General features: G+C 42.9%; 2 protein-coding genes across 9 annotated transcripts in view; one reads left to right on the forward strand and one right to left on the reverse strand.

Moving 5' to 3' along the window:
- Positions 1-22,815, forward strand: part of PIGA (phosphatidylinositol glycan anchor biosynthesis class A) — a 579,723-nt gene that overhangs the window by 402,919 nt on the left and 153,989 nt on the right. The gene's annotated exons all lie outside the window — the stretch shown is intronic.
- Positions 1-22,815, reverse strand: part of EZH2 (enhancer of zeste 2 polycomb repressive complex 2 subunit) — a 124,353-nt gene that overhangs the window by 86,764 nt on the left and 14,774 nt on the right. For 3 of the 6 annotated variants that reach the window (XM_042471203.1, XM_042471201.1, XM_042471199.1), the window contains exon 2: positions 10,431-10,554. In XM_042471203.1, coding sequence (XP_042327137.1) covers positions 10,431-10,554 — 124 coding nt within the window. Of the gene's footprint in view, positions 1-10,430; positions 10,571-12,815; positions 12,877-17,894; positions 17,977-22,815 lie in introns of those variants that run through there. The other 3 variants (XM_042471202.1, XM_042471205.1, XM_042471204.1) reach the window with 3 other exon arrangements.

The raw sequence follows: 22,815 nt of genomic DNA on the forward strand, positions 1-22,815 counted from the left end.
CCTCTTCTCTGAGAAGGTGAATGGCGAAGACTGAGATGCTTCTCTGTATACACCAGTACCAGAGACTAATCATGAGGTGAAGGAGGGTGCAGGATCAGGTACTACACTGCTAGTTCAGCTAATACATGGCCGTGATGTTGTCAGACAGTATTTGCACCATCTTGCTTTTCAACAAGGTTTCAAAGGAGAGAAACACTTTCTCCATGGCTAGCAATTCTAGAATACTGATGTGAAGGCTCCTCTTCTCCAGTGACCAATGACCTTGTACTATGGACATGCTGACCAGCACATTGGATGGATCCAGCCACCAATGCAGAAATCTCTGTGCCAAGGCTGGTTCTATGAGTCATTTTCCTAGAGAATCTCAAAGAGGGTTGAATGCAGCAATAAACCAAGCTTGGATTGGCTACATCCAAAGACTGAGGTTTGGAGCTACTGATGCAATTGACACTAAGTAACCTAGTGTGGCTTCAACCTGCCGAGCCTCGAGACATCAATATCAAAGGCAGCTCCATAGTGACATACATAATACAAACAATAACAATATAATACTGTCCTCTTACATCCCCCAGTATTGTATAATAATAACACTCAATTACAATAAATAGTTAAATAATTAAAACAATTTTACAAAAGCACAACAAAATCAATAAAACACAAAATGGGTATTTATTGTATGAGAAAATCAAAGCTAACCGAGAAGTTAAAATCATTATATAAGAAAATCAGTTTTAAATGTATGGCAGAAAGTAAAAGACACTTACCACTATGGACTTCTATCAACAAGGCACTTTTTAAACATGAAAAAATGTCATGCAAAAAATAGCCAACTTATGAAGACATCACAAAGATTGATGATGGACAAAGGAAATTAAAAACAGAAGTAGAATTACTTAATGAAGGATATAAGTGCAGTTGCTTTTTATACAGACAAATAAAGGAAAGATTTTTGATGTACCAAAAAACACAAAGAATAGGGGGAAATGACTTGGAAATTGAGAAAATAATTAGAGAACGTATACACGAAATTTCCCGTTTGTACAAAATATTGCTTCAGCGTGATCTAGAACAAGAGGTGGTAAAGAAATGTATGATAGATTGGGTGAAAGATATGGGCCAGAATATTTCTTTGTCGCAATGGGGGGAAAATTGAAAAAAACTGATGAAGTATACCCCTAATTATGGTTTAAGAGAGAACTTGCTTAAAATGCAATACAGATGGCATTTAACACCACAAATTTTAGCAAAAATAGATGGAAAATGTAAAAATTTATGTTGGAAGTGTGAAAGAGAAATGGGCACATACTATCATTGCTGGTGGCTATGTAAAAAAGCGAAAATGTTTTGGACAAGTCCTTCCTGAGTTATGGTAACCCTAAGGCAAATCCATCATCTGATTTTCTTGGCAAGATTTGTTCAGAGGTGGTTTGCCATTGCCTTCCCCTGAGGCCTGAGTGTTGACTTGTCCAAGGTGACCCAGTGGATTTCCATGGCAGAGTGGAGAATCAATCCCTGTTCTCTGAAATTGTAATCTAACACTCAAACCACTATACTATGCTGGCTGACTGTATAGGTCATAAAAATCTATGGATCACTCTTTATGGTTGTTCCACAACATATGATTGTCCCTGGTGCAGAACCTGTACTCAAGACAAGAGGTAACTATTAGGACAAAATAGAGTAGGCCTGCACAACATGCGACCCGTCGAAGGATTTTGGATGGCCAGCAGGGATGTGGAAGGACTTCAAGGCACCTCCGCCACTTGGCCTCCTTCTCCATACAGGGGAGGAGGAGGAAGGGCAAATGTTCACACAGCAAAGCTCCTCCACCACCTGGCTTTCTCTTGAGGAGAAGGCCAGGCGATGCAAGAAGACGAAGACAGGTGAACACTCACCCTGCAAGGCTTCTCCACTGCCTGGCTTTCTCCCAAGGAGAAGGCCAGGGGGTGGAGGAAGAAGCTGGGCAAATGCTCGCCCTGCAAGGCTTCTCTGCTGCTCAGCTTTTTCCTGAGAAGGCCAGGTGGCAGAGGAAGAAGAGGGGCAAATTATATGCCCCTCAAAGCTCCTCTGTTGCTCAGCCTTCTCCTGAGGAAAAGTCCGGATAGAGGAGGAGAAGGAGAAGAAAGGAGATGGCCAGGCAGAGGAAGAAAGAATTAATATTGTTAATAAATATTAATAAATTAATAATTAATATTAATTTATATAATTAATTAATATTTAATTAAAATCTATCTGCGGTGTGAAGACATTTAGCCTATTTTAATTTTGGCCCTACCTACTACTAAGCTGTGCATGCCTGGAATAGAGAGAAACAGAATGATTTCCAATTGGCAAGGGGATCAGGGAAGGCTGCATTCCATCATCCTATCTGTTTAACTTGTATGCTGAATATATCATATGTAAAGCAGGATTAGACTCAGAAGAGGAAGCCATGAAAATTGGAGGAAGGAACATCAGCAATTTAAGCTATGTAAATGATATCATACTACTTACTTGCTAATTAGCTTACTTGCTGTTCACCGCTATGATCTTTGGAATAGCAGTATATAAATAAAACAAATTATTAATTAATTATTACTACTAGAAAATAGCAAAGACTTGGAATCATTACTGAAGAAAGTCAAGGAAGAAAGTGCAAAGGCCGATTTACAACTGAACATCAAGAACACAAAAATAATGACCACAGATGAATTACATAACTTTAGATGCTGAAGACATTAAAATAGTTGAAGATTTTCCATACTCTCTTCAGCCATGAATCAGAATTGAGACTATAGCCAAGAAATCCAATCAGGACTTGGAAGGGCAGCTATGAAGGAACTATACAAAACTAGAACATAAAATCATAGGGACAGCAATATTTATTTCATTCCCAGAAGGTACACTTTAAATGGTATTTTTCCAACAAGACAACAGGTCTTTTGTTGCAGTGGGAGAAATGGCTTGGTGGAACCAATTATCCTGTATGGTGGAAATGAGGAAAACATTCAGCATACCTACAAAATCATGATGATGAAAACTCAGGAATTTCTGATGACCACCTCCCAGGTCCTTGCAAAGGAATGGAACAGAGATCATTACTAGGAAGTGCTGGAGGCTGATATAATGGCAATCAATGTGACTTCTGGTCACTTCCCATTTCAGTTGGTATTTTAGAAAAAGGTTTCTTGTGGGTCCAAAAATGGCAGGAGGGGCCAAAGAAATACAGTGAAAATGCCACACACACCGCTTTACATGGCATTTGGGAGTATTTGGGGCAAAAAAAAAATATTGAGGGGGCAGGAGGATGTGGTCCTTCAGTGTCTCCTGGGAGCTAATGTGGCTCCGTTGCCTCATAAAGTTGCTTACCCCATGCGCTAGATGAATGAAGAATTACTTTGGCTGACATGTCATCTACAGTGATACAGACAACACAGATGATATGAGTAAGTGAAGCAGGATTTGGAGCAGGACTGATAGCTTCTGAGATCCAAAAAGATTTATTTAACATTTTACATTCTTCCAAGAGACTGAGAGGTATATGGTCTTTCAGAGTAGCCAGCACCTATGTAACAGAAGCAGTGATGGGAAATGAGGTCTGCAGAGGATATAAAGCAATTAATGAGAAAGGCACCACTACTGAGAATCTTGCTGATGCTCCAGAAGCAGAAAAGGCACTGAAAGAAGCTTTATATAATAATAATAATAATAATAATAATAATAATAAATTTTATTTGTATACCATTTTTCCAAAGATCAAAACGGTTTACAGACTACTAAAACTGTTACAGACTATCTTTATAAAAAATAGATAAAATCCAGTAATACAATTATACAAAACACAATCATTCACAGGGTAAGGCAGAGAATCGATGACATCAAGAACACTCAACTTCATTCCTGGGGGGGAAGGCTTGACAAAAAAGAAAGGTTATAAGCCTCTTTTTAAATGACAGAGATTTTGGATCATCTGTGAAACTAAATGCATCTGAGGAAGTAGGGTTTAGGAAAGCTCATACTGCCAACTTCTTTCTTTCAAATAATAATAAAACTGAATTCAAAGACATGGAGATTTTGGATCACCTCTGAGGTTAAATGCATCTCAGGAAGCGCAGCAGGAGGCAGTGGTGGAGGAGGCCCAGGGTTCAATCCCTTGCTTGGGCATTAAAAAACCCCACTCTCTCAGCCTTAAGGGAAGGTGAAGGCAAACTCCCTTTGAACAAATATTCCAAGAAAACCTTTGAGACAGTCACACACTCTCAGCCTCAGAAGAAGGCAAAGGTAAACCCTCTCTGAACAAACCTCCCAAGAAAACCCCTTGAAGGCGCACACACATACACACACATGCACACTCTTGCACACACCCAAGTCACACTGTCTCAGCCTCAGAGGAAGGCAATGGCAAAGCTTGCCACTAACACTACCTGATGATGAAACAACAACACAGGAGGTGCCCGACCCTTGGGAAGAGCCTCCCCAGGGGTCTTGTTGGAGGGAGCCACCTTGGGGTAAAGTGGGGGGGGAGAGAAGAGCTGGGCCCCAACAGAAGGGAGGGCTCTGAGCCTCCTCTAGCCAGGGCCCGATGGCATCCACCCAAGGCAAGCCCCAGAAAGCCCTCCACGATTCAGCACACAAACACACACACACACACACCTGGGAGGAGAGGGAGGAGGAGGAGGAAGAAGAAGAGAAGGGGGAAAGGAAGGACAAAGGGGGAAAGGAGGAGAAAGGAGAAGGAGAGCATCAGCAGGAGGAAGGCGAAAGAGAAAGGAGGAGGAAAAGAAGAAGAAAGGAGGAGAAGAAGGAGAGGAGGAGGACCAAAAAAAACCCAGGATAGGGTTGCCTTGGTCCAAAACGACTTGAAGGCACACAACAACAACGGAAGGAGTTGCTGGAGCTTGGCTTCAAGAGACGCCATCTCCCTCCCTCCCTCCCTCTCTCCCCAAGGGGCTCTCCTCCTCTTCCTTTCCTCTTCCTTTCTTCCTCCTTCAAGGGCACATCCTCCTTGGGCTGCAGCAAGGCCAGAAGGGTGGCAGCACCAGCGCCTCAGCCATATTTCTCCCCCAGCCCAGGCCAGCCATGAGCAGCAGCCAGCAGCAGCTCCCTCCGGCTTCCTCCTGGCGGCTGCGATGTTGCGCATGCGCGCCGACAGCCCTGCTACTGCATGTTTTTTTAGGCAACCCTACCTTGGGGCCCCCTTTAGCTGGGGGCCCTGGGGCAGTGCCCCCTTGCCTTCCCCTAGCTACGGCCCTGGTTGGGAAAATATGCAGAGATAAACGCAGAGTAATCTTGGTTCGGACCCATGCAACTAGGGCAGTAGCAACATCCTCCGTGTTCTTGACTGGGGTCCCCTTGGAGGATGTCTGTAAAGCTGCTGTTTGGTCCCAGCCATTGACTTTTATTAAGAACTACAGGCTGGACACCAGGGCCAAACAAGATGCAGCCTTTGGAAGGGCAGTGTTGGTTTCAGGTTTACATTGACTGCACTGCATTTCCATGTGTTTTCTTTCAAATGTGTGATTTATATGTTCTCAAGGAAATATTTTTCCAGAGTTGGCTTATTTACAGCATTCTTATGGTTTACATAGGTCTTGTATGACCTAATGTGTTATTTATATGCCTTATGTCTTGTACAGGTTAAGTGCTATTATTGAGGTACCAAAAATGACTGACACAATTTCTTGGGTTCAAAGATTTATTGTGGATAATAAACACACTTTGTTTGAACCTTGCTTGGGTTTCATAACACTCCCTCCGCCGCTGACCTAAGCTTGTCAGTCTCAACCCATTTGTCTGATTCACAGAGACCACGAAGGAGGAGGACAGGTTGCATACCTGTAACAGTATTTCTTCGAATGGTCATCTTCGAATACATACAAATCCCGCCCGTCCTCCCCTCAGTGTCCTGCTCTTCATTGGCTCATTCTCATGTCGCTTATGCGGCGTCAATTGTGGAACTGGGGAAAGAGCGGGAATGCAGGGGCTTTATAAGGGATGGGCGGAGCTACCGCCAAAAAGTTGCTAAAAGTTGCAAAGTAAACTTTACCCAGTGATTCCAGAAGTTTCCTGAACAGCATTGCGCAGGCGCAGTACAACCTATTTGTATGATTTGCAAAGACCACGAAGAAGAAAGAAAATTATTTAAATAATCAAGATCTATCCAAAATTACAGATAACAGAGAGACAGATTGAATGCACCAGTTACTGGGATGGAATTGGTAGAAACTATAAAGAAAGTGAAATCAAAAAGGGCTTCAGATCCAGAAGGTTTACCAGCAGTTTAAGAGTATAGAAGATCAGTTGTTTTTGCACAGATGTACTCTAATGGCCCCAATACAGACAGGCCAAAATGAAGCTGCTTCGGGTCACTTTGGAGGTATGCTGTTTAAATGATGCATACATACTAAGAGTCCAGAAGTTGCACCAAAGCTGCACTCCAGTCCTTAGTACTGGATCGTGGCTTTGGCACGGCTTCTGGGCTCTTATACATATGCATCATTTAAACAGCATACCTCCAAAGTGACCTGAAGCAGCTTTATTTTGGCCTGTCTGTATGGGGCCATAGAAAGATTCCTGAGTCTTGGAACTATGTGAGCATTTCTTTAATCTTTAATCAGGATTTGAAAGATCCAAAAAATGATAGACCTAGTTCTCTGCTAAACAGTTTATTTTCACAATTTTTTCAGAGGTTAAAGATAGTACAGTACTCCAGGACTGGCTAAAAGAATATCATTGTGAGTTTTTGCCTACATGTGCATTTACACTGTAGCAATAATGCAATCTGACACCACTTTAAGTGCTGTTGCTTCATCCTATGTGATCCTGGTGTGACATATGCCTAGCCAGCTGTAACCAAACATAAACTGAGTGGCTGGGCAGACAAAGCACCCAATCTAGCACAGTGGAATTGTATGGGAAGGGTAAGAACTCCAAGGAAGAGAAAAATAATGGTCAATTCAAAGAGGAAAGAGAGTTAGCAGAGAAGGATGTCAGAGAGAGATTTAAGGGAGGTCTGAGCCAGCACCTTGAGAAAGGAGAGGCTGGGGTTGTGCATTGTGTTGTGATAAGATTCAGAGGAAGTTTGTTATATAATCAGCCAGACAGCTGACACCTGATATAATTAAAAGATTTTTAGCTGGTACTTAATTAAGAAAACAAACTTGATACTACAATAAAAGTTACAGTTTGTTCTTATATATTCATTAAAACTGTCTGTGTGATATGTAATTCAGAAACAGTCTACCAACTATACCAACCTATTTGGACCCTGGCATAAGAACTGGGGTTTCTAGATATATGACACAAAATATCTGATGAAGGTAGGTAACAGATAAAGACTGAGAAAATGACAGGAGCAGGGCTTTCATTAAAGTGAGACTGAGAGCCAGTCTAACAGGAATAAGGGAGTGTCCTTGCCTTTCACACTTGGGATTTGTAGTTTTACATGGTCAGTGCTACAGTGACATATTGCTGGTTACATCCCCTTTGGATTACTGTAACACACACTGTGTGTGCAACTGCACTTTGGGAAGAAGCTTCCTCTAAGGCCCACCACAATCACAGGCAAGTTTGGGGAGGACACAGAAGAGAGTCTTCAGTGTCCCAGGCTAAGGGGCTCCTTTCCACAAGAGCTCCAGTTAGCACCCTTGTTCTCATAGAATCACAGAATCCTAGAGATGGAAGAGACCACAAGGGCCATCCAATCCAACCCCCATGCCATGCAGGAACTCTCAATCAAAGCATACACGACAGATGGCCACCCAGCCTAGGAGATTCCACCACTCTCAGAGGAAGACAGCCCTTACTGTCAGGACGTTCCTCCTAATGCTGAGGTGGAATCTCTTTTCCTGGAGCTTGCATCCATTGTTCCAGTTCTTGTTCTTTGGAGCAGCAGAAAACAAGCGTGTTCCCTTCTCAATAGGACATCCCTTCAAATATTTAAACAGGGCTTTCATATCACCTCTTAACCTTCTCTTCTCTAGGCTAAACATCCCCAGCTCCCTAAATCGTTCCTCATAGGGCATGGTTTCCAGACCCTTCACCATTTTAGTCAACCTCCTTTGGAAACACTCCAGTTTCTCAGCATCCTTTTTGAACTGTGGTGCCCAGAACTGGACACAATATTCCAGGTGGGGCCTGACCAAAGCAGAATACAGTGGCACTTATTACTGTATATACTCAACTATAAGTCAAAAAAATTATGCCCCAAAATGGACTCCAAAATCATGGGTAGACTTATAGACGGGGCAATGAGTTAATGCTTATAAATTTCCTGAAAGAAGAAGTGCCCTCCTTCCTCTGTAGCCTTGTAACGGTTCCCTGTTTGAAGCCCCAGCACGCTCTCCTCTCTCCCTCTCTATCTCCCTGTGTGTGTGTGTGTCTGTCTTTGTTTTCCCTCTCAGCCTTCCCACGCTGCCAGACCTAACAAGCTGCTGCTGAGGAAAGGGACACAAACACACAGAAAGTATGCCCTGGCTTGTACCCTGTTTTGCCTGGAAATCCTGGGGGTGAAAGGCAGAGAGAGAGAAAGGTCTGTCCTCTTTTTTGCAGGCCCTGATCCTTGGGAGTCCTGGGGGGTGAAAGGCAGAGAGAGAGAAAGGTCTGTCCTCTTTTTTGCAAGCCCTGATCCTTGGGAGTCCTGGGGGGTGAAAGGTAGAGAGGAAGGTCTGTCCTCTTTTTTGCAAGCTATGAGCCTTGGAAATGCTTCTGGTAAGAGGAAGAGTGTGTGTGAGTGCCGAGGTTTGTTTCCCCTTTTCTATGCCGAGACTCATGCTTGGGAGAGGTCCAGAAAGGGAGATATAGGGAAGGAAGCAGTGCTTTGTTTCCCCCTTTAAATCTTTTGTAACATCCTCTGGTGTTTGACCCTCAACTTATCCATGAGTCATATCAAAATCCATGATTTTGGATCAAAAAACTGCCCTTCACTTATACATGAGGTCGACTTATACATGACTATATACAGTACTTCCCTTGATCTAGACACTATACTTCTATTGATGCAGCCTAAAATCACATTGGCCTTTTTAGCTGCTGCATCCCACTGTTGACTCATGTTCAACTTGTGCTCTACTTGGATTCCTAGATCCTTTTCACACATAATCTCGTTCAGCCAGGTATCCCCCCATTCTATATTTGTGCATTTCATTTTTCCGCCCTAAGTGCAGTACCTTACATTTCCCCGTGTTGAATTTCACTTTGTTAGCTTTGGCCCAGCTTTCTAGTCTATTCAAGTCATTTTGAATTTTAATCCTGCCCTCTGGTGTATTAGCAACTCCTCCTAATTTGGTGTCAACTGCAAATTTGATAAGTATGCACCCAATTCTGTCATCCAAGGCATTGATCAAGATGTTGAATAGCACTGGGCCCAGGACAGAACCCTGTGACACCCCACTGGTCACTTCTCTCCAGGATGAAAAGAAGCCATTAGCGCTGTAAATGTACACATTGTTGAGCATCCTTTGGGTTAGGCCAGTCAACCAATTACAAATCCATGTAGCAGTTACGTTGTCTAGTCCACATTTTACCGGCTTGCTTGCAATAATATCATGGGGAACCTTGTCAAAGGCCTTACTGATAATCAAGATATACTATATCCACAGCATTCCCTTCTCTTTCCACCAGCAGATTAAGATCTTTTTATTTAGGGAGACATTTCTTTTTAAATCACTTGATAGAACACTTTTTGGAAATTGTGTGCTGTCTTTCTATCTGTGTGTTTTCAATTATGTTTTAATTGCATTGTAAATAGTTTTTAACTATATGCTTTTAATAGACTGTTGCTTGTTTTTAATTTCTGTAATATAACATTTTACCTATTTTTAAAATAAATTATTGTAACGCATCTTGGGTCTGATGGTGGGGGTAAGGCAGGATATGAAACAAACAAACCCATTAATAGGCCTGTCTTAAGGGGGGGGGGGTCTTTTTCTACCACTAGAAAGAAAACATGGAGGGAATCAATAAAGCCTTTGAGGGAGGGTGGGTTTCCAAAGTCATAGAGCAGCCACCAAGGATTTGTCCTGTATCCTCACCAAATGTGCTCAGTAACATTGAGTATCTTGTGTGTATCAAGAACTAATAATGCCAGTTAAATTCAGTTCTATTCAAGGTTGTAACACAACAAAAGGTAGAAATGTCAAAGAACATGCATACCTCTCAAATATTATGAAAAAAAATCTTTTCCAATGAGAAAAATTTCTCTTTCCAAAACAGAAGACAATACTGAATGGCAAACAACTAAGCAGACAATAAAATGAGCAACTGTTGAAATTCAGCCAAAAACACGTCTTAGCCTTTTGGTGAAAGTTATCATGTTGGTTTTAAACAGTATGTTTGTAGGGTGAATTACAAAACCAGAACATAAATTTAACTTAAACATCAATCAAAAAGAAATTATTATTCAATAAGAATGATCTTAATGTCTTATTATTGGGTTCAGCTGTTTTAGTTACCTTTACTTCATCTGCTCGTCTGAACCTCTTGAGCTGCCTCAGTCTCATATATTCTGATTTTACACGTTTCCTCCAGCAAATTGGTCCCTTCTCAGATCTCTTTCCGGTTTGACCCATGATTATCCTAGAAGTAAAAGAACCTGGATATAATATCAAACACAGTGAGTCCATACTGACTGATATTCACCATCACAAAAGAAGCTAATTGTCTAAATTATATTTAAATCATTGGGGTTTATATTAGGTGTTGAATTATTATTCAACAACTTACTCAGTGGGTCTACTCAGTGAGGGGATGCTGAAAAGTTCTCAGCCTGACCAAGAAGGGCATTATCTACAGCCATGAAACTTAAATGTTAGTCCCAGAAGTTTGACACACTCAGCACATTGTTTCTCAAGATTCTTTAACTGATCTAAAAAAAATTCTGATATCTGAATAATTTGAAAATTTCCTTCCTTTCACACTCTTTTTAAGTTTTGGAAACAGGAAATAGATTCAGTGAAGATCTGGTGAGCAGAATTAGAATGCCTCCTTTAATTAGCACAGCACATTAGAGTAGTATTTTGCATTAAATGCTTGGCCCTCCTGAAGATAATAATCAAAATACCTTCCTTATCCTGAAAAACTTGACCTTTTCCTGCTGACCTTTAAATCTTGAATATCTTTTGGTCATGGAGAACCCATGTGCCCCCCTTGCAAGGGCTGTTGTTTGATGTCTGGATCAAAGTGATGTAACCATCTTTCATCAACAGTGATGAGTCATTCCAAAAAACCATCACTCACTCACTGAAAATGCTACATAATTAACATGGAGATAACCACTCAGATGCCATTTTGTTTCCAATCAGTATTTCAACACCCACTTGGCTGGCAGCTTCTGCATAACTGCTAACAAATTATAAATGTGTTCTGATATCTCTAGTGTCTAAGAAATTGTTTTATCTGAGATTCACCAATCTGCCAAAATCAGTTAATGAACATTAGAGGTTAACACTGTTGAAGACCTCCCAGACCTTGCTGCACCTTCAGTCTCAAAATTGCACTGAAAGGCAGCACACTACTTCTTCACAACTGAATATGACAAGCACATCTCTCTCAATGTTTGCATCATACACTCATGGATTTCCTTTGGACTTTTCCCCTGCAAGAACAAGAATTTCATGATAGCTGAGTTCAGCACTTGAAAATTCCAAACTTTTCATTGAAATGATTCTATAAACAATCTAAAAAAGTCCAGAAACTACAGTAACAATCCTGCAAATTGGCAATTTGCAACACAAAAGAGTACTCTCAAACTACAGTGACAAAATTTCAGTCAGATTTTGAGGAAGTGGGTTGGGCCGAAAACTTTTCAGTACCCCCTTGTAGTTGGAATCTGAACTGTATCTAGTTCTATGTATGCCTGCATCTACCCTATGATTACAGTCCCATTTTCCCACTTTGGAATTTCAAATGACAGAATAGTTTAGAAAGACACTCCCTCTGCCATTATGTATCCAGTCATTCTATTCCTAGAAAACAAATTAAAAGTCCCATTTGTGCCTACAGAGCAGGACAAATGTTGTCACCAGCTGAGCTAAATGTCATGGATATGGTTAGGGCTTTTTAAATACATCCCATTAAGAAAGAAAAGCAGCAAAAATCCAAAGGCTGTCCCAAATATACATTCTAGTATGTGCTGTTTGACTTGTTGCAACCCTCATTAATTTCACAGTTCTACTAGGCAATGAATACTCAGAGGTGGTTTGCCAATCCCTTCTTCTAAAATACAGCCTACAGCATTATGTATTCATTGGCTGTCTCCCTTCCAAGTACTAACCAGGACTGACTCTGCTTATCTTCAAATATCAGATGGGATAATGTAAAATGAGGAAACATGTACCGAATTTTCATTTTGCTTGGTACAGCATGAAGGATCATATTGCAAACATATGTTGGCTAATAGAGCAAACCCAAAAAATGTCAGAAGAAAATCAGACTAGGCTTGCACCCTCTTCTTTCTGGCAACCCTTAAAGAGTGCAATCTTGTCACCTCTCAGTCTTCTCTTCACCAAAGTGAACATGCCCAGCACCTTCAACATCTCCCCATATGTTTTATTCTCCAGAGCTCTTATCATTCATGTTGCCCTTCTCTGAACTCGGCCCAACTTGTCTATATCCTTCTTAAAATGAGATGCTCAGATTAAAAATAGTATTCCAGATGAGACCTGATCAATGCAGAATATAGTATGAATGGGAAGGGCAGCTATGAAAGAACTAGACAAGAACCTAAAGAGTAAAGATATACAACCGAACACTAAATTTAGCATCATACAAGTCACTGTATTCCCCATCACCATGTACAGATGTGAATGTCAGACAATGAAGAAAACAAGTTAGAATACCCTAATCATTTGAGATGTGGTGCTGGAGAAGAGTGTTGAGAACACCTTGGACAGCCGAAAAGACAAACAAATGGGTCCTTGAGCAGATCAAGCCTGAAATCTCCTTGGAAGCCAAGATGATCAATTTGAGGCTGTCATAATTTGGCCACGTCATGAAAAAGCACAAGATTAGAAGATACAATAACAGTTAACAACAAACAACAAATTACTTCCCTCAGTTTGAATACTATGCTTCTATCATGAAAAACCAGGGCTCACTAGAAAAGACAATAATCCTTGGCCAGGTGAAAGGCAGCAAGAAAAGTGGAAGACTGCACTGCAGATGGATACTCAGTCAAGGAAGCCACAGCCCTGAGTTTGCAAGACCTGAGCAGGGTTGTTGGTGACAGGGCGACTTAAAGGTGTCTCATTCATAGGGTTGTCATGAGTCAAAATTGGTGTGATGGCTGTTTATCAAAAAAAAGCCCTGTATAAACTTTCAACAAACTGATTTGTTACCACGCATTACCTATTTTTAAAGAATACAATGTCACAACAAATAAATGAAGAGGAAGCTCCGCTCCACCAGGGCCTTAACAAACACTGCAAAATAGAGCTAACTGGACACTCACGAGTTCTGAAAGTAAATAAAGCAAACCTGTACTGAAAAATATTTGGAAGATAGAATAAATAATCTTGGAAGAGTTAAAAACTAGAAAGGTAACATCTACTCATCACTAGACAGTAAACATAAAACGGGGTCCTTCTCTTTAGTCTCTCTCTTTTCTACCACTTAGGATATCATTTTGTGGTTTCCAGACAAAAACGAACATTGGTACTTACCCATGATATGTTCATTTCCAGCAGACAAGGGTCCTAACATCCTGTATTCTGGGTTAGCTCCTCCCAATTTGCTCCTGTAGGCAGGGACAATAGAACAACGACCGGCCCCCTATATAGGGAGGAGCTTGCCCCCCTGGGCCTCAGTCAATAACAAGCCAAGCGAGTAGTAAGGTAAAATCAAGGAACTTAACTTTATTAACACAGCTAAGGGTTAACTAGAACACCTTAGAAAAACTAGTCAAAGAACAAACAAGAACTCAGAAAAACCAAGCCAGCAATAAGAAGAACAAGGCAGGTCCACCAACAGGCAGAATCAGAGGCCACAGGCAGCATCCAGGTGGGCAGAATGTTAGGACCCTCGTCTGCTGGAAATGAACGTATCACAGGTAAGTACCAACATTCTTTTTCCTAGCAGACAGGGTCATGTCCTCCTGTATTCTGAGATTTACAAAAGTCCTCTCGAACTGGGAGGGAAGTGCTGCTAGGAGACTGTGGCCCCCGACACAATCTGTTGGAGGACCCTCCTTCCAAATGACGTCTCAGCGGACTGAGACACATCCAGTTTGTAATGTCTTATGAAGGTCAAAGGCGACTTCCAGTGGCCGCCCTGCAAATTTGTGACAGAGAGGCGCTAGTGGTCCGGGCCACAGAGGTCAATGCACTCCTGGTTGAGTGTGCCATAACCCCCTCAGGTGGAGTGAGATTAAGAGCTCAGTAGCTCTCATCAATACCACCTACTCAGAGTCGAGACCGATATACCTTGCGCCCCAAAGAGCCTAGTTGAAACAAAATGAACAACGCCTTGGATGACCTGACGCTTGAAGTCTTCTTGATGTAGATTTTGAGGGCTCTGCACACATCCAATGTGTGCCAGGTCTTTTCCAAGTCCTTCTTAGGATTGGGGCAGAATGAAGGCAGGAGAATGTCCTATGATACATGAAAGGCTGAGTTAACCTTAGGCATGCAGGTAGGGTCTGGATGAAGGCACACTGAGTCTGGCCTAAAAATACACAAGTCTTTACGTATCGACAGGGCACCAGCTCTGACACCCATCTGGCGGAGGTAATGGCCATGAGGAAGATGACCTTGAAGGAGAGGTGTTTGAAGGAGGCCTCCCAAAGGGGCTCGAACGGCCCAACCGTCAGTGCCTTAAAGACTGTGTGCAAGTCCCAAGTTGGAAAACGATGTCTGATGGGCTGGGCCCTGTTAGAAACTCCCCTCAACAGTCTCTTAACGTGAGGATGGGCCGCCATTCTAGCCGCTCTCTCATGAAGCAGAACCGATGTGATGGCAGACACCTGCCTCCTAACCGTGTCGGGTCTGAGTCCCTTTTTAATGCCATCTTTCAGGAACTGTAGCAGGCCAGCCACTGAACCTGAAGCAGTCAATGTGAACTTGTCTAAAACTTGTCTTATGGTGGATTATATGATCAGTCAGAATAGAATCTGATCCAATCTGGACCTATGCCAGCTTCTACCCATTGGTTATAGCAATGAAGGTGATATTAAAGCGATTTTACTTCTAACAATGAAGACTTACCACGCTGAAAGAGGAATGTTAATGCCTGACCACCAACTAATATTACAGAACAATGTGCAGTTCTTCACTGGAACATCTGTGCACCTGTGTAAAATAAGACTAATTCCATGGTTAGGCAAGGGAGACACTGGATTAACCTTTATCTCACAGACATTGGTGAGTCCATGCAGAAGTGTGGATGCACTCTGTGTTAAGAGGGTCTGTTGTCAGAATTAAATCTGATTTCATCTGAGGATGAACTTGTCTAGAGGCTTAAAAAATCGCCCAGCTCCATGTAGCAGACTATCATCAACCTATCAGTGATGGCGAACCTATGGCACACATGCCAGAGGTGGCACTCAGAGCCCTCTCTGTGGGCACACATGCTGTCGCCCTAGCACAGAGTTTGCCAGTTTCTTACTAGAAAGCAAGAGGGATGTGGAACTTTGCAATAAATAAGTGGGGTCTGGGTTGCAGTTTGGGCACTCGGTCTGTAAAAGGTTCACCATCACTGACCTATAGGAAGGCTGAGGGGTCTCCTGGTTGAATGAACTGCTGATTAAGGAATCATGAAACGGTAACAGAGGGCTTGGCAAGGATAACCCTCTGGTATCAAATTTTGAGGAGAGAATTTTCTCCACAAAAAAGATCTGTCAAAGAAAAACAAACCTAAATTTTAAATAGTACAGTGGGCCCTTGATATGCACTGGAGTTGGTTTCAGGACTTTGCATGGATACCAAATCCATGGAAGCTCAAGTCACATAAAATATAATGGCATAGTAAAATGAACTCTCTTATATAAAATAGTAAAATCAGAGTTTGTTTTTAATATATATATCTATAGATATAGATATACATACATACACACACACACACACACACACACACACACACAAGCAAGCTGTGGGCATAAAGATGGCTCGTGTAAGTCCCTATATGGAGCAATATGGTATATTAAACCTGAGCACTGTGCTAGCAGAACACAAGGCATAGGCACTAGGAAGTCGATTTTACCAGCCTCTGAAGGCAGTAGACAATGGTGTTGTTTGGACCAGACGTTGCCATGAAAAAACCCAGTCAAGGGCATTAGATCTGGCAAAGGTTCCTTGGTGGCTAGAGAGAAAGGGCTCCTGGTACTCACCCCTGATCCTGTGTCTTCTGGTTGACTTGCCTCTCTGACCTTGGCCCTGCTTCAGGCTGGGTAGAGGTGCTGCAGAGAAACTCTTTGCCATGGCTTTTGGCTGGCCTGTCCTCTGAACCCGGGCCCTAAACGGGCTGGGCAGAGATGCTGAGAAGGGAAGTTTCCATAACATCTGGCCAGTTTCCTCACTGATCCCTGGCCCTAAACGGGCTGGGCAGAGGTGATGTGGAGAAACAGAAACATGGAGGGGACACCCCTCACCATCTGTTCCCACGGCTCCCATGTGCTGCAAAGCTGTTTACAGAAATCTTCTGTGCTCCCCTGATGAAAGGGGGCAGCTTTGGAGGAGAGAAAGAGTCATTGGCAAAGCCAAGACCTTTTTCCAATCCTGGGAGCTCTTGCCATATTAAGTCTTTCTTCATGCTTCCAAGGCAGCAAGAGAAAACGAAGAGAAGAAAAGGACTGGAGTGGCTGTAGTGAGGAAGTTGCAGAGCAACAGCAAACACATCCTTCTGGGTCTCCCCCTGAAGCCGGCTCCCTCTGTTGAGCCGGCAGACCCTGAGCTAGGGAAGCCTGAGCTAAGGATGACCCTTCACCCGTGCTCTTAGGGTCCTCTGCCATAGCCACCACCAAGGAAGGGGGGGAAAGGCAGGACAGAGGAGAAGAAGGGAAGGCCAAGAAAACTCTCAAACCACTTTGGTGAAAGGAAAAACTTCGCTGGCACAAAGAGACATGTCTTGCTAGGAGCGTAGGCAGGAACAAGACTGAGGCCCAGAGGGACTAGCTCCACCCTATATAGGGGGCCAGTCTTTGTTCTATTGTCCCTGCCTACAGGAGCAAATTGGGAGGAGCTAACCCAGAATAAGGAGGTTATGACCCTGTTGGGAAATGATACAGAAATAAAGAACTACAGCTACTATACACTAACAGCAGGTTTAAAGTCCTAAACAGTTGCACTTGATAACACCACAGACCTTCTTAAGAAAGATAATGTGCAAATCAAGAATACATACAAAGTCTGGCCACATTCTATAAAATCTAAGTGGTAACATAATCTAGAAAATACCTAACTGTCTGCTGCTGCCTCCCTCTCCCCAAGGACCCTTGCCTCAAGTATCTTCATGCTTCATAATCTTAATTCTCTGTGAGTCAGTCAAATCAACATGTTCCAAATGTCCTTCTCCTTGACTTTTGGCAGCTTCTAGTGTTGGTCTGCTGCTGCTAGGGTTACCCCTGTGGGAGATCCTGGTGCAAGGTCTAGTCTCCTTGCTTGGGACAGGGGGGTGGGGAGTCTGGCTAGACTTCATTCCATTTTCCAAAGCATTATCTTTTATGGACTTTATCTGCTGACAATAAGGATGTGTTTCAAACTGGGAAGCAGCCAATGAAACTGTAATAGTCAGAGGGAGATAAAAAGTAGGGAGACAGCTGTATCACCATGAGAGACAGAAGAGCCATGTGGTGTTGGTCACAAACCCTCAGTTTATATAGCCTGGTCAGTTATGGTGACAGGCCCCCAGGTTTAAAATTATGCTAGTGAGTAACAGGCCAAGGAAAGGAAAACCCAACATTTAATCCAGTACTTGATTGTACTTACCTGGCTTGTATCATAGAGACTAGGATTACTGCACCTGAGGGTGGGGTAATCTTTCCCAGCTTTGTACAGCAGCAGATGAGACCTGGGAGGAAGGGAGGTGAGAATGTAATGGAGCACTGGAAATCCAACTTCCTTCGTCAGATGTTCTGTCTCAGATGGAGGAGGGGAATTAAGTGTATGTATATTAACACTGGGTGACTGGAACAGGGAAGACAACCTGCTGTTGTACCACCACCTAAATGCCGAACTGTCTTCCTTCCTGAGCTGTTCTTAGCAGTGGTACTGGAGTCCCCTAGGCTTATTGAGCTAGAAGACATTGAAATCCATACTGAGGTTGCTGTATCAGGAGTAGAGCCATAAACATTTTGGAAAGCGATGGAGGGGAAATTGCCCCCTCTCGTTTTTTTCGAAAACTTTCAGAAAGAATTTTTTTCAGAAAGATTTTCAAAATCATCGTTACTTTCTTGTCATTCATTATATACATCTTTGGCAGAAAAATGCCATGTTTGAGATATTAAAAGTTCACTGCATTCAGAATATAATTGGAAATTAACATTTTTACAAATTTATTTTATGCTACAAACGGAGCTAAAGGTCCTCAACTATAAGGAACACCTGAACTATAACTAGCCTCTCTGGTTTTGCTAGTCATTAAAGGCAAAAACGCAAAAAATAAAATTCAAACCCTCCATAAACTTTAGTTAAACACATTCATTTATATAAAGATAAAAGAGAAAATGAAAATAAGGCCAGCAATTGTTATGATCTGATACTGTGCACAGACATGTCTTCCCCTTTCATCTTTTTAAAAAAATCATTTGGAGGCAATAAATACATCTATACCTTGTCTTAAATGTTATTATTAATCATTTTAAAACAACTAATTTATTGGATTTTCCCACAAAAATGTGGGGGGGGGGTCCAAGCCTTCACATTATTAGTCAGGAGTGGCTCAAGCTTTCACATTCTCTATGACAACCATGGGACTGTTCCAGGTGGTTTCCCACCCCACACATGCTGCAGGACACACGCTAAACCTAGTTTTCTATGCTCAATGAAAAGACAGCAATCCAGGTGTGGATGAACTTTCAACAGTTCTATTGATATGGACAGATCACAAACTGGTGTGGTTTACGCTCACCGGTGTTTGGGAATTTTAGCAGAGATGGATGGGGGCAGGGACCAAGTTGAGGTATTTTGCCATAGGAGAGTGATGGATCAGAATAGTTTCCTGATGGCTCTTGGGGAGTTTCTTGTCACTTTGGCAGGGAACTGTGCTGAAGCTCTGGCTGACCTCTAGAATGAGAATAGTAGATACAACCATTCCTGAGGATTATTTGCTAGCTGGTGGCAATGAAAGAACAGGTTGCTTAACTGTAACTGTTCTTTGGGTGATCATCCAAGACCTCAGACACATGAATCTGATGTGCACCTGCACAGAGTAACTTGATAACTCCTATAACTACAGGATATCAATTCTGGCAATAGCCATACTCCCACCCACCCCTAAATTGTACGTGCATCTGCATTTCCATTCTGTCTCAGTTCCTGTACAATGCATTGTACAAAGGAAAGGAAATGACTATGCCAGCAAAGTAAACCGCTCAAAGCAGAATGAAGGGTGAGTTATGTGAGTTAACAGATTACCACTCCAAGAATCAGTTACAGGTAAGCAACTTGTTCTTCTTTGTAGTATCTGTGATTCACATAAGTGTGTGACTGTCAACCTAAGATAGTGTCTGATAAATCATGGAAAGACAGAAGAGAAAACAGCCTAGCCAAAGCTTGCTGCAGTATGAGCTCCCACATCCCACCTGTAGTAGTGGATCAATGTACATGACTGTAACTAGGTAGCTCCTTTGCATGTACAGTGGGCCCTTGTTATCCACTGGGGTTTGGTTCCAGCCCCCCGCCCCCGTGGATAACAAAATCCGTGGATGCTCAAGTCCTATTAAATATAATGGAAAAGTCTAACATAAAAACGAACGTTGGTACTTATCCATGATATGTTAATTTCCAGCAAACTAGGGTCCTAACATCCTGTATACTGGGGTTAGCTCCTCCCAATTTGCTCCTGTAGGCAGGGACTAAGAAACAAAGAACCGGCCCTTATATAGGGAGGAGCTAGCCCCTTGGGCCTCAGTCAATGACAAGCCAAGCGAGTAGTAAGGTAAAACCAAGGAACTGAAACTTATTAACATAAGCTAAAACCATTTAGGATTGTCATCAGAACTCATCAAACCAAACATCAAACAAAAACTCACCTAATTCAAACCAACAGTCAAGACAAGGCGGGTCTGCCTACAGGTACAGTCGGAGGCCGCAAGGAAGGATCCTACGGGAAGGATGTTAGGATCCTTGTCTGCTGGAAATGAACGTATCACGGATAAGGACCAACATTCGTTTTCCCAGCAGACAGGGCCGTAACATCCTGTACACTGGGATTTACAAAAGCCCTCTCAATCAGGGAGGGAAGGTGCTGCTATGAAGCTGAGGTCCTCGACACAACCTGCTGGAGGACCTTCCTTCCAAATGCCGCCTCGTTTGTAGTGCCTTATGAAGGTAGATGGCGACTTCCATGTGGCCGCCCTGCAAATTTCTGACAGAGAGGCACTCGTGATCAAGGCCGCTGAGGTTCACGCACTCCTGTTGAGTGTGCCATAACCCCCTCAGGGGGAGGGAGGTTTAGAGTCCGGTAGGCCTCCTCAATACATGTCCCAATCCACTTGTTCAGAGTAGAAACTGACACCTTACACCCCAAGGAACCCAGGCGAAAGGAGATAAACAAGGCCTCGGATGATCTGAAGGCTGCAGTTCTCTTGATGTAGGTCTTGAGGGCTCTGCACACATCCAACGTGTGCCAGATTTTTTCCAAGTCCTTCTTGAGGTTTGGACAGAAGGAAGGTAGGAGAATGTCCTGGGACACATGAAAAGCTGAATTGACCTTTGGCACAAAGGTGGGGTCCGGGTGGAGGCACACCAAGTCCGGCCTAAAAATGCACAAGTCTTTACACATCGACAGGGTTCTAATCTCTGACACTCGCCTGGCGGAGGCAATGGCCGTGAGGAAGATGACCTTTAGGTAAGGTGTTTGGGGGAAGCCTCTCGAAGGGGTTCAAATGGTCCAACTGTCAAACCCTTTAGGACTGTATATAAGTCCCAAGTTGGAAAAATGATGTCTGGTGGGCTGGGCCCTGTTGTAAACTCCCCTCAACAGTCTCTTAATTCGAGGATGAGATGCTATCCTGATCGCTCTCTTATGGGGCAAGATTGATGTGATGGCAGACACCTGCCTCCTCACCGTGTTGGGTCTGAGGCCCTTCTTTATGCCATTTTGTAGAAGCTATAGCAGGTCACCCACTGAAAACCTAAGGCAGTTGATGCGCTTTAGCCTACACCATCTCTTGAGGGACTTAAACGTGGCCTCGTAAATCCAGTTGGTAGATGCGCGCCTGGAGGCCAGAATAGAGCCCTAAATTTCATCTTATCATCACCTCTGCGACCCCCCGGCAAGGACTTCTTTTTATCCCTATCTTCGACCTCATCAAGTGACTCCCCAGACAGCTTCATTCCCAGGAAGGGTGTGAAAGCCAGGTTGTGTTTTGACTTGGAATCGACGTTCCAGTTTTTTAAATGGAGAATTAAGGTTTGCTATTGGAATTTATACTTTTTTTAAAAAAAATTCAAGCCATGGATGCTCGAATCCGTGGATAAGGCGGGCCGACTGTAGTGGCACATTGTGTAGAAAAGCTGTGGAAGACAGGACAGTCCTTGTGAAATGACATTGGCATGGCGCAGTGATCACTCCTACCCCGTGCTGCACCATCTGGGATGGCACAGAGGGAGCAGGCACAGGGTTGGCGCAGGTGAGTGAAGCGTGCATGAGGAAGCACTGCCTCCCTGCACCAGGTGACACCACTGTGTCATTCACAGATATAGCCATGTTAGTCTGGAGAATCATTATGCAAAAGATTCTTGTATCACTTTTGAGATTAACTGAAATAGAAAAGTTGGTAGCATGAGCTTTAGTAGGGTTTACTTGTTCAGATGCATGGAGTGGACTTAAGTCTACAAAAGCTCATGCTACCAAGTTCTCTCTTTCAGTCAGTCTCAAAAGTGATACAAGAATCCTCTGCATAATGATTTTCCAGACTAACATGGCTATGTCTTTGAATTCTTAATTAGTAGGACAAAGCTGGTATGAAAATCTGATCAAACGCAGGATGCCAACAAAGAAATCTTTCTTCTCAGTCACTTCTCACTCTCTGTACAGAGTTGTCCAGAAAAGCTATCTTGATCAAGGGCCTATTACACTCTGGCCACCAAGAACAGAATGCAAACTACAACACCACCTGCTGTAAAGAATTTGCAAGACACTTTACAAACAAAATCATATACAGTGGTACCCCGGGTTACGAAATTAATTCGTTCCGCGGTTAATTTCGTAACCCGAAATACCTTCGTAAGCCGAATTCCCATAGGCGCTAATGGAAAAATAGCTCTCTGCTGCCCTCCGGTGGCGGAAAATAGCGCCGCGGTTTTTTCGTAACCCGAAGAAACCTTCGTAAGCCGAAGCAATAAATCCCTATGGGATTTTTTCGTATCCCGAAAAATTCGTAACCCGGCGCATTCGTATCCCGGGGTACCACTGTACATCCATTCTGACTTTAATACTGCATCTTAAACTTTGGCCTCTGCTTGTCTTATGTTACTGGATACATTTCAGATCTAGTAGCACTTGTCTTTAAGGAAAAGACAACATACAAAGTTGCACAGCAATGTCTGGTTAGAACTATAATAGCCATGTTGCCACAGGTACTATCCCAAATTGCTGCTGTTATATGCTTTTTGATGGATCACCACAGTGTCTATGCCAAATCGATAAACTGAAATGGCACACTTAATGCCCCAAATATTCTGC

The sequence above is a fragment of the Sceloporus undulatus genome, chromosome 6 (assembly GCF_019175285.1).
Source record: "Sceloporus undulatus isolate JIND9_A2432 ecotype Alabama chromosome 6, SceUnd_v1.1, whole genome shotgun sequence".
NCBI lineage: Eukaryota > Metazoa > Chordata > Lepidosauria > Squamata > Phrynosomatidae > Sceloporus > Sceloporus undulatus.